This window comes from Phacochoerus africanus, chromosome 4 (assembly GCF_016906955.1).
Source record: "Phacochoerus africanus isolate WHEZ1 chromosome 4, ROS_Pafr_v1, whole genome shotgun sequence".
Classification (NCBI taxonomy): domain Eukaryota; kingdom Metazoa; phylum Chordata; class Mammalia; order Artiodactyla; family Suidae; genus Phacochoerus; species Phacochoerus africanus.
In genome coordinates, this window is record NC_062547.1 from 12,676,752 (window position 1) to 12,689,119 (window position 12,368).

General features: G+C 39.6%; 2 protein-coding genes across 2 annotated transcripts; one reads left to right on the forward strand and one right to left on the reverse strand.

Annotated features, from left to right (window-relative positions):
* Positions 1-322: 322 nt before the first annotated feature.
* On the forward strand, positions 323-1,261 carry LOC125124421 (olfactory receptor 5B2-like). The gene has a single exon (XM_047774531.1). The coding sequence runs from the start codon at positions 326-328 to the stop codon at positions 1,259-1,261; it is 936 nt and encodes a 311-aa protein (XP_047630487.1). The 5' UTR covers positions 323-325.
* A 6,559-nt stretch (positions 1,262-7,820) lies between these two features.
* On the reverse strand, positions 7,821-8,768 carry LOC125123972 (olfactory receptor 5B12-like). Its single transcript, XM_047774147.1, has one exon. It carries the CDS (start codon positions 8,763-8,765, stop codon positions 7,821-7,823), a length of 945 nt encoding a protein of 314 aa, XP_047630103.1. The 5' UTR covers positions 8,766-8,768.
* Between the last annotated feature and the right edge of the window lie 3,600 nt (positions 8,769-12,368).

A 12,368-nucleotide genomic window follows, 5' to 3' on the forward strand; every position in this document is an offset into this window, starting at 1 on the left:
ACATGTTGTATTGGACAAGTCATTAAATTTTCCAAATCTGTTTGAAAATATGTAAAATTTAAAAATTGGGGAGATGGTGTCTATTTTATTTTAGGAAAATTCCAATTCAATGATTTTCAACTCTATAGATTATTAATATAATAATTTCATAGTTAACTATGAAAATGCTTTATGAAGAATCTTGAAATATATATTATTGCTGTAATGAAATAGTGCCCACAATGTATAAAAAATTCAATTTCACTGCAATCTTTACTCCACTTTAACATTCTTGTCCATAATTTCACTTTGCTACAGGCTACCTCATTATTCCCAAATAACATCAATGGATAACAGGACAGACGTGACCCACTTCATCCTTCTAGGACTAACCGACATCCCCGAGCTTCAGGTCCCCTTCTTTATAATGTTCACTCTCATTTACCTTGTCAATATGGTTGGAAACTTGGGGATAATCCTGTTGATTCTCATGGACTCTCATCTCCACACCCCCATGTATTTTTTCCTTAGTAACCTGTCTCTGGTGGACTTTTGTTACTCTTCAACTGTCACTCCCACAGTCATGACTGGGTTCTTTAAAGTCTACAAAGTCATCTCCTATAATGCATGTGCTGCTCAGATGTTCTTTTTTGCAGGCTTTGTTACTACGGAAAATTACTTCTTGGCATCCATGGCTTATGACCGATATGCAGCAGTATGTAAACCCCTACATTATACCACCACCATGACACCAAGTGTGTGTGCAGGTCTGGTCATAGGCTGCCACATTTGTGGTTTCCTGAATGCTTCCATCCACGTTGGGAATACATTCCCTCTCTCTTTCTGTAGGTCCAATGTGGTCCATCACTTTTTCTGTGATATTCCAGCAGTCATGGCTCTGTCTTGTTCTGATACACATACGAGTGAGTTGGTTCTTGTTTATGCAGCCAGCTTCAATGTCTTTTTAGCTCTCCTTGTTATCTTAATATCCTACATATTCATATTTATTACCATCCTAAAGATGCCCTCCTCTGCAGGGTACCAGAAGGCTTTATCCACCTGTGCTTCCCACCTCACAGCCGTCTCCATCTTCTACGGAACAGGTATCTTCATGTATGCAAAGCCCAGCTCCAGCCATTCCATGGATACAGACAAAATTGCCTCTGTGTTCTATAGTATGATCATCCCCATGCTCAATCCTATAGTCTACAGCCTGAGGAACAAGGAGGTCAAGAGTGCCTTTAAGAAGGTTCTTTTGGGAGAAAAGTTGTTTCTAGGTTGATTTTAATGTCATAGGATTCAGAGTAACCTAGTTTCTTTTCTCTCAGATGTTCTCCATGTACTCAGTCAGATTTAAGGCCCACAATGAATTCAATTCCTAAAGTGATACTTTTCCCTCTTCAAAAATCTGTTGTCTATAAAAGAGGAAACATCATGTCCAGAATTACAATACCTGAATGAGAACAGCGAAGGTGAAGTTCAAGACACCTTGTGTCCTGCTGCTAAAAATTTTGTCAAGGATATTTCACGCATGCATTCTACATGCATTTCCTCTACGATATACCACTCTAAACATACATGTAAACCAGAGGCACAAACAAGCCCATGAACAGAAGCCCATGTGTGTGCCTCACATGGGTGCACATATTTGGGTGTGAGAAATTTGCCATATGTGGTGGAATGTATCACTAGTTTTTGATAGAAATAACCCAGCTGATATACATATAAATAGAACTGAATTGCTGTGCTGTACACCTGGAACTAATACTGTATTTAATCGACTATTCTCCAATTTAAAAAAATTCCTAAAATAATAATTCAAGTAGTTAACTGGAGTATTACAACCTCAATTTGTATTTAATGTTATTTATTTCTTTTCTTGAATAATAAAATGTGTCCAAATTTGAAAATAAAATATTAAAATAAAATATTACATTTTTATTTTTTGTCTTTTTTAGGGCTGCACCCATAGCGTATGGAGGTTCCCAGGCTAGGGGGCAAATTGGAGCTGTAGCTGCTGGCCTATGCCACAGCCACAGCCATGCCAGATCCAAGCCATAGTTCATGGCAACGCCGGATCCTTAACCCACTGAGTGAGGCCAGGGATTGAACCTGCGTCCTCATGGATGCTAGTCAGATTCATTTCCGTTGAGCCACGATGGGAACTCTAGAAATGTATTAAATTTTTAAATGAAAGTATTTGTCTTTTCACTGACATATTTTATCTAGAGATGCATAAGTACAACACATTAAATGAACGTGTATGTCTTCACTTGTCTTTTTTTTAAAATGAAATTATTCTAAATTCCCATATAAATATGAACCTGGAGTTCCCATCGTGGCGCAGTGGTTAACGAATCCGACTAGGAACCATGAGGTTGCGGGTTCGGTCCCTGCCCTTGCTCAGTGGGTTAACAATCCGGCGTTGCCGTGAGCTGTGGTGTAGGTTGCAGACGCGGCTCGGATCCCGCGTTGCTGCGGCTCTGGCGTAGGCCGGTGGCTACAGCTCCGATTCAACCCCTAGCCTGGGAACCTCCATATGCCGCGGGAGCGGCCCAAGAAATAGCAACAACAACAACAACAACAAAAGACAAAAGACAAAAAAAAAATGAACCTGACAATATCTGTCAGTATGGTGATGTTTCTCTTCTTGGAACCATTTCTAATTACTATTTTAAATGATTTTTTAATTCTAAAACTATTTTAGGTTATAGACACTTACAAAAAAAAAATAGTACACAATATTCCTATATAATCTTGTGGCAGGCTGAAAATAGCCTGCCAAAAGATTCATGACCTGACCCCTAGAAACTGCAAATGCTAATTTATATGGCCAAAAAAAAAAAAAAATCAGCTATTTACATGTGACTACATTAAGAATTTTAATTTGAGAGATTATCCTGAATTGTCTGTGTGGAACCTATATTATTATAGGAAGGAGTCTGAAAGGATAGAATTCCGGGAAAATGTTGGAAGAGGAAGTGAAACCTCTAAGTGGTGCCTCAGTGGGGGCAGGGTGGTGGCTAGGAAAGAACTTTGGTTCATTTTGTCTCAGTGCAGAGAGAAAACAGCGAAGGGCAACGTGATGAATAAGTGATTTATTTAAATAGAATGCTTGCGAGAAATACAAGCAGGCGAGTGAGCCTTGTCCTGTGCTGCCTCCAGTGCTCAGTGAGTTACATTTTTAAAATCAAAGGAGAAGAGAGGAGGAAGGGAGTCACCTTCTTCATGCTTTGAGTCTTCCATCAACTCCTCCTAGATTTGGGGGGCGGGGGGTGACCTTATAGGGCCCAGCCAGCACTGTCACAGAACCATGGAAAAATTACTTCAAGCTTTAGTATAAAGGGGGCTTTCATTCTGAAATGTCACTTATTTTTCATGTATGTTAGAAAACATATCTGTCACTTAGGAAAACATAACTTACGAACATCCCTGGGCAGGATGTAGGCCTTCTCTTTTTTACTATTGTTTTATTGTCTTGAGGCATGACTCGCGCCTCCATTGCACGGTTTTGTTGCTCAACGCATTGCTTACTTTGGTTGTTAGGCAAGCCTTTCTGGCTTTGCTGCTAAGCGACTTTGCTCTGCTTCTCAAATCAAGCAAGCGCACATTGTTTTGGGATGTTCCCATTGCATTCTTGAGTGGTCATTAACTCACTATGATCTCCCAAAGCCCCTATAATTTCCCTCTCTATCTCCAATCCCCTAGTGGGACTTTGGAACTGTTTGATTATCTATCCTACTCTATCCCCATCAAAGTAGCGTCTGTGTTCTATGCAGTGGTTATCCCCATGCTGAACCTTGTGCTCCATAAGAACCTAACACGGTATCCATGAGGATGCGGGTTTGATCCTGACCTCACTCAGTGTGTTAAGGATCTGACAATGCTGCAAGCTGCAGTGTAGGTCAAAGATGTGGCTCGGGTTTGGTGTTGCTGTTGATATGGTGTAGGCCTGCTGTTGCAGCTCCAATTCAGCCCCTACCCCAAGAATTTCCATATGCTGCAGGTGTGGCCATAAAAAGAAAAAAAAAAGTTAAAAAATGCACTGAGAATAACAATAATATTGTACATTTTTTTCTCTACAAATGCTTTGAAATCATAAATGTTGTTCATTGATATATTCTCCAGATTATGTATGAAATCACTTGTCACTTTCCAGTCTTTTACCCCCACTTAATGCACCCTAATTCCCTTGATATTTCTTCAAAATTCCAGACATGTTTCCATCTCAGGACCTTTGTACTTGTGGGTCCTTCATGTGGAATGTTTCTTCTGTCCCTTCAGGTCTCCCTTATGTGTTTCCTTACCATGGAGACCTTCCCTGACCATCTTTATAAACAGCAACTCTCCACTCACCATGTACCCTGCCCCTCACTCTGTATCATTTTTCATAGTCCTTATCATCAATACTCATCTATTGCCTGTTTATTTGCTCACTTCTTTATTACCTATCTCCCCAAATCAGAATGTAAGCTCCAAGGGAGCAGTTGTTTTATCTGTTTGTTCATAAAATGATTTTTCTGTCTGGCTGATCTATACGACATTGAAAGTGGGGTACAGGATCACCTTTTGTTATTATATTTCTGTGTATTTCACCCTTCTATTTTGTTAAGAGTTACTTTATATATTTCAGTTCTCCGATCTTGGTGGAGGTCTATTAAACATTCTTTCTTCCTCTTGGTGCATTGAACATTTGATCAAGAAATAACCAGTGTTGGCGAGTATGTGGAGAAAAATGAACATCTATGCACTCTTGGTGGGAAGGTGAATTGGTGTAGCTGCTGCAGAAAATGTTATGGTGGTTCCTCAAAAAATTCGAAATAGAACGACCATAGGATCCAGCAATCCCATTTCTGGGTGTACATCTAAATAGCGTGGTTGTGAATAGTAAGGTCCCTTCACTCCTGTTCTGATCCAGCCTTCATCTTACATGGGAAATTTGTTCCTTCCTTGTTCTCAGAAATAGGCTTTCTCTGAGAACCTGACCAACTCTGGGTATGGAAGAGCTCTGGTGGTCTTGTCCCAGGAAACTGTCCTGATCCACTCATGGGTAGAGTGTTTTATTCTTTTCTTATATTAATTATTATTTGCTGTTAGAGCAAATCTTAAAAATAATTGTTATGGAAATGAGACATCCATAGGGGCTTTGAAAATCTCCGGTGTATTTCTAGGACTCAAAACACCAAGTACATGGGCAAGGCTCTATGCATGCACATAAAAGGCCTAAAAAGAGTTAATCTTTCATCTACCACAGACCTTGAGGCTCAGTATAAGCCGGAAGTGCAGATTAAGAGAATTTAAACTGCCAGATCATTGAAGGCAAGTTCCGAGACACATATACAAACCTCTCTGCAAGGCTGAGAAGAATTAATGGTTTAAAGCATTTTTAAAAATTTGAATAATCACTAGCTGATTCCTAAGCTAAGGGAGTAGAAAATTTGGTGGTAACACACAATAAGGAATAAAGAATTAACACAAGTAATCTAGGAAAATCACTAAACGAAAAACAGCTGATCACCACCAACAAATTCTAGGAGGAAGGGGAGATCTGATTTCCAGAATATGCTGCATTTTATTATTTTGAATGCCCATCTTCAAAAAACAATGTCACACAAAAAAGAGGAAAATATGATCAATACAAAGGTTTTGTTTTTTTTTTTTTAAATCAATAGAAGAGTTCCCTTTGTGTCTCAGTGGTTAACGAACCCAGCTAGGATCCAGGAGGATGCAGGTTTGCTCCCTGGCCTTGCTCAGTAGGTTAAGGATTGGAAGTTTCCATGAGCTATAGTGTAGGTCACAGACAAGGCTTGGATCCAGCATTGCTGTGGCTGTAGCCTAGGCCAGTGGCTGTAGTTTCGATTCGACCCCTGGCCTGGGAACTTCCATATGCTGCAGGTGTGGCCCTAAAAAAAGAAAGCTAAAAAATGTAAAAATTTAAAAAATCAGAAATTTTCTCTGATGAAACCCAGATGTTGGACTAACTAGAAAAAAAGTTAAAGTAGAAAATACAAATATGGTCAAAGAAATAAAGGAAACCAGGTCTTAAAAATCTAAGGAAAATATGAGAACAATGGCCCACCAAATAAACAATATCAATGTAGATAAAACATTATTTTTAAAAAATGAATAGAAATTCTTGAGTTAAAAAGGAAATTATGTGAAATATAAAATTTACCAAAATGGATGTATAGCAAATTAAGATGGCAGAATACAAAAATCAGTGAACTTGAAGATAGGAGAATTGAGACTATCTAGCCTGAAGAACAGAAATAAAAAAGAATGGGAGTTCCTGCCATGGCATGGTGGATTATGAATCCAACAGCAGCAGCTCAGGCTGCTGCAAAGGCATGGGTTCAGTCTCTGGACTGATGCAGCAGGTTAAAGGATCTGACATTGCCATAGCTTTGGTGTTATGCTGCAGCTATAGCTCGGATTTAATCCTTGGCCCAGGAACTTCTGTATGCTCTGGGTCCCACCATAAAATTTAAAAAAAAATAAAAAAGAATGAAGAAAAATAAACAGTCTCAGAGAAAATTGGGATGCTGTCAAGAGTACCAAGATCTGTATAATGAGCTGTCCCAAAAGGAGAGAGAAAAGGGCAAAAAGAATATTTGAAGAAATAATAGCTTAAATTTTCCAAATCTGACAAAAGGAATGGAATACAAAAAAAAATTCAGATATTTTAACCAAATAATACTCAAAAGACTAATTATAAAATTAATCAATTCACATTCATGTATGTTACTAATATTATTATAATTCTTGTCACTTAAAAGTTTTAAATGGTATATTTTGAGTTAAAGTGTGCCTTTATTTCTTCCTATTATCTTAACCACCCTTTTCTTCCTCCTATATTGTGTTATGTTGTCTCAATTGAAATGTCATGTAAACAAACTAAGTTTAGATAATTTATTCAAGGTGGAAATTTAGGTAGGAAAATAAATACCCATGTAAAGGAATGCATTTTTATTACAAACAAAAACAGATAAAGAAGCAATAAGAAATTAATACTCAGGTCTTTGGAACTATTTTCTTAAAGGTTAATTTTTAAGCATAAAACCTATTGCATTTCCACAGGTTTGCAAAAGGATGAAGTGAAATATAATTTTCAAAAACCAAACATATAATATTTGTGTACATTATATATACTCTCTATATACTATTTCAATTAGATAAGTCAAAATATTTATATTAAGAATACGTTCTCAGAAGTTTCTGCTGTGTTGTAGTGGGTGAAAAATCCAACTGCAATTGCTTGGGTCCCTGTGGAGGTGCAGGTTCTATCCCTGGCCTGCTGCAGTGGGCTAAAGGATCTGGCATTGCTGCAGTTGTGGCTTAGGTCACAGCTATGGTTCAGAGTCAGCCCCTGGCCTGGGGATTTCCATATGCCCTGGGTGCAGTTATAAAAAAATTCTCACACACCAAAATAATTGTTTTATATTCGTTTATAATAGATCTATATCATGCAGGTCTTAAACAAATCTCTCCATCTTTAAGTGTGTGGGTTTCACGAGTTTCTCATGAACGTTGCATGTGTGTGCATATGTTAATACATGCATGTAAATACACATGTTCATGTGGGATTGTGGGTGAACTTATTAAGAAGTCCCTGGGCCAGGGATTGAAACTGCATTGCTGCTGTAACCAGAGCCACAGCAGTGAAAACACAGGATCCTTAACCTATTGATCCATGAGGGAGTGCCAGTCTTATTTTTTTTAATTTTGCTTTGTAGATTTAATAAATAGCTGGGGAAACTACTATAAGAAATTAGGAGACTGGAAATGGACCAGTAAATATTTTCAAAGTAGATGAAAGGGGCCTTATTTGAGATTCAATATAATTAAAATACTAATGTTATAGAAGACTTTGCCCTCCCCACAACCTTCTTAAAGGCGCTCTTAACCTCTTTGTTCCTCAGGCTGTAGACCATGGGGTTCAGCATGGGGATGACCACCGTATAGAAGACAGAGGCCACTTTGTCCGTGTTCAAGGAATGGCTGGAGCTGGGCTGTAAGTACATGAAGATGACTGTTCCGTAGAAGATGGAGACGGCAGTGAGGTGGGAGGTGCAGGTGGAAAAGGCCTTTTGGCGTCCCTCAGACGAGTGCATCTTCAGAATGGTGATACATATAAATAGATAGGAGACCAAGATGACCAGGACAGAAAGTAGGGCATTGAAGCCCACCACAAAGAAGATGACCATCTCACTGACGTAGGTGTCTGAGCACGAGAGAGCCAGGAGAGGAGGCGCGTCACAGAAGAAGTGGTCAACCACGTTGGACCTGCAGAAGGAGAGCCTGAAAATGTTCCCAGTGTGGATGGAGGCGTTCAGGAAACCACCGACGTAGGAGCCCACGACCAGACACGCACGCACGTTTGTCGTCACAGCGGTGGTGTAGTGCAGGGGGGTGCATACCGCTGCGTAGCGGTCGTAAGCCATCGAGGCCAAGAGAAAGCTTTCCACGGTGATAAAGGCTACAAAGAAGAAGAACTGGGTGGCACAAGCATTGTGGGAGATGACTGCGTCTCCCGTGAGGAATCCCATCATCGCCTTGGGAGTGACAGCTGAGGAGTAACCCACGTCCACCAGAGAAAGGTGACTGAGCAAAACGTACATGGGAGTGTGGAGACGAGCATCCAACAGAATCAGCTGGATCATGCCCAGGTTCCCAACGGCCGTGATGAGGTAGATGAGAGAGAAGATGATGAAGAGAGGGATCTGCAGCTCTGGGTCACTGGATAACCCCCTAAGAAGGAACTCAGTCACCTCTGTAGTGTTTTCCATGGAGATGACTGGGAATTGTGTAGCTGCCCTGTAGCCATGAGAAAATAGGATCAGAATGGTCAATGGAGGGAGGATTTGGCTGAAATTTATCAGTAAGAATCTGAAAGAGAATGGATGTGTGTATGTAATTGAATTGCTTGTTGTACAGCAGAAATTATCACAACGTTTTAAATCAATTATACTTCCATAAAACTTCAAAAAAAAAAATCAGTGAGTTTACTCCGTGCCTTATTTCAGTATTGCATTAATTTTTTCCCAGGATCTTTAGATTTGAAGTATGGCCATGATAACTAAATGAAGTTTTAAATCATTGCTAGGTCATAGAATATCCCAGATAAGAGGATTTGGAGATAATACATTTCAACCTCTTAATTTCATAGAAGACTGAATTAAGGTAAAGACGAGAACGGATTTATGCAAGTTCATCAGATTAGTTGTTAAATGGAACAGCCCTGGCTCCCAAATCAAGGTTTCCAAAACAAACGCAAATTCTTTTTTTTTTTTTCCCCCAGGGCCGCACCTGCAGCATATGGAGGTTTCCAGGCTAGGGGGTCTAGTTGGAGCTGTACCTGTTGACCTATGCCATAGCCCTGAGCAAGGTCAAGGATCGAACCTGCGTCCTCATGGATGCTAGTCAGATTCGTTAACCTCTGAGCCACGGACTTGATGTCTCTGTGAGGAGGCAGTTTCAATCCCTGGCCTGGCTCAGTGAGTTAAGGATCCAGCTTTGCTATAAGCTGCAGTGTCGTTTGCAGTTGCAGCTCAGATCTGATGTTGCCATGACTGTGGTGGAGGCCCCAGCTGCAGCTGCAATTCAACCCCTGGCCTGGGAACTTCCATATGCCACAGGTGTGGCTGTAAACAGAAAAAAAAAAAAAAAAAAAAAAAGAGGAGATTCAATAGTAAGAGGAATGTGGGGCAGAAAAATTGCTGCAACCTAAGATAGCTTCAGAGGAACCACTGTCCCAGAACACAGAGAGTTTGGTTAGAACAAGTAGGTAAGGAGGACTTTTAGAGGACATGCTAAGAGTATATTGATTTATGTTGATGACTGACTATAATTTAAGAGTTGGGCAGGAATGGAGTTGGGGTCAGTAAAGGGGAAATACAAAGATGTGTGGATATTATTTTGTAGGGGTTGTGGGCTGATATGAAAATCTCCGGCTTCATGCTGAGTGACAAAGCAATAAATCTAATACCGAGATTAGTCCTACGGATCTCAAAGTGAGGACAGGGGCTGGAAAGGTGATTAGACAGGTGAGGGTCAAAACAGAATCATGGAGAACTCTGGGCAAAGATCACCTTTGCTATTTGTGGTATAAGCAGTGTGCCTAGGATATCTGTTGATTACTTAAAAACTGCTCAACTGAATAGTATCACAGGTACGAATTTCTCAAATCTGGAAAAAAATTTTTTTCTAGGAATAATTTCAAAATTTCTTACCAAACTTACTTCACCATATGTTAAACCTTTGTGTTTAATACAACATTGTCCTGGAGGGAAAATAAAGTTAAAACCTGTTAGTCAAGAACGTTACTATTATCACATTCCTTGAAGGGGAAAACTGAGATTGAAATATTTTAAATAACTTATTCAAAGTCTGTGAGATTTTTGTTTAGCAAAGCAGAGATTCAAAGTCTTCCTGTGGGCTTTTCTATGTTCCATGATAAATTTAAATGTTCTAGTAGGACCTATATAGAGTTTAGACGTAAAACCTCTGGTTGTATGAAACAGATGTAAGAAATATCCAAAGATTCAAGCCCAAGCTTTGGATAAATCAGGAGACAAATGGCTTCCTTAATGCATTTTTGACTATGTTTATTCATACAAATTTATGCAAGTAATAGATTTCATCTAAGAGATCTGTAGGCTTACCTGACTCCCTGAAAAATACAGCACGCGACTCCAGCACCTTCATAAATGGAGTCATATCAGAAACTTGGTAATTGAAAGGAAGTAAGCACTCTATTGTGATGCTTTTCTTTGGTGTTGGGCCAAAAGGTTTGAAGTTCTATAGAGGCATGGGGAAATTGGAGAAAAATTGTCCTTGGCTTTGGAAGATGCTAAGAAGAGTTCCAGTCCTGGATCTGCTGCTCGCTCTCCTTAGAAAAGTCGCTTAACCTCTTTGAGCTCTGATACCTTCATCTCTAAAATGGGAATAGTAGAAAGGCAGCACCAACTACATCCTCCCTGAAGACTGCAGTTATGATAAGAAAATGAGAAAATGCCCCAAATACCTCAGACTTGACAGGACGTGCGCATCATATTCACATCATCAATCATATCACTATGATTTGGGGTTGCTTTTTCTGGATATTGTTGCACGCTTTTAGCAGTTTCACAGTTTGGGGGAAGGTCATTGTTTGCGACTAGACAACTAGTAACAAATCAGAAGAAAAATAATTGGCCAAAGGAATGCTTATTCTTGGGCTGCACTTTCAAATGGAGTCATGTGGGGACTGGAGAGGTTAAAGAATGGGAACCAGGAGCGAGTTATGTAGTCATGGACCTCTCAGGAGACATACACCCTGTGAAGGCTACAAAACTGTTTATCTCACCTAACTAGAGAACAAGCAGTTAAAGCATCCATGGGGATCCAGCTCAGCTTGCTGGGGGAGATCATGGCGGCATTTACACTATTTGCAGTCATTCTCTTTGATGAGGTACAATCCAGCCACAGCATGATTCCAAGGGCTGCAGTCTGGCATAAATATTGGGAGATCACTAATCAAGACAAGTGGACCCCCGGAATTAGTCCTTCCCTTCATTTACCTTAAATGTTTGTACCATTGAGAAGAATGAGATGAATTAATAAAATAAATTTATTAATTTATTAAACTATTAACTGATCCCAGAGGGCCTCAACCCTAATGGTGAGCCATGGAAACATAGACCCATGTGAATTAGCATCATCCTTGCATTCATAGTGTTTCACTTTAGTGAAGAAGATAGATACCAAACAAGGGAAGAACCTAAGCATGTAACTATAAATAGAAAAAATACTATATATACTTTACATATTATATAAAATTATTTATACAGGCAAGTAATTATATATAGAAAAATAAGAGAGAATGGCTGATCAGAATGCTTTCTTAGGAAAGTTAGCATACCAGCCAGGCCTAAAAATGACAAAGAACCATTGTGGGAAAGACCATACCAAGGAAAATGAAACGCACGAAGGAGCAGTTCCAAAATCAAGGAAGTTGGCAGAATCTGGAAGAAGACAGTATGTCTACAACATACGTAGCAAGGTCTCTTCCTTGACACTTCATATTTTGACATCCTCCCAGAATAAAATCTGAATAAAAGAAAATAAAAACCCCACACCACCCCAAGCAAGACTATCATCTGGGTTATTGGTCTGCATCACTGCCCCATAAAAAGCAGGCCCTAAGGACAGCTCCCATTGGGATTCACAGTTAGCTTCAAATTGGAAACTATTTGTTCCCATCAATTTGGAAACCTGTAGCATTGCGAGAAAAGCCATCACCATTTCTTAAAGGGTATCCATCATATCAAAAACAATTATAGCAAGCAGTTTTAAAACCCCATGAGTAGCCTCTATTGTATGAACTGGGAGTAAAAGGGAAAACGCTCTAC

What these genes read in the sequence shown, in the direction of transcription:
- LOC125124421 (XM_047774531.1), top strand. Translation starts at nt 326, where the DNA reads ATGGATAACAGGACAGACGTGACCCACTTCATCCTTCTAGGACTAACC.
- LOC125123972 (XM_047774147.1), bottom strand. Translation starts at nt 8,765, where the DNA reads ATGGAAAACACTACAGAGGTGACTGAGTTCCTTCTTAGGGGGTTATCC.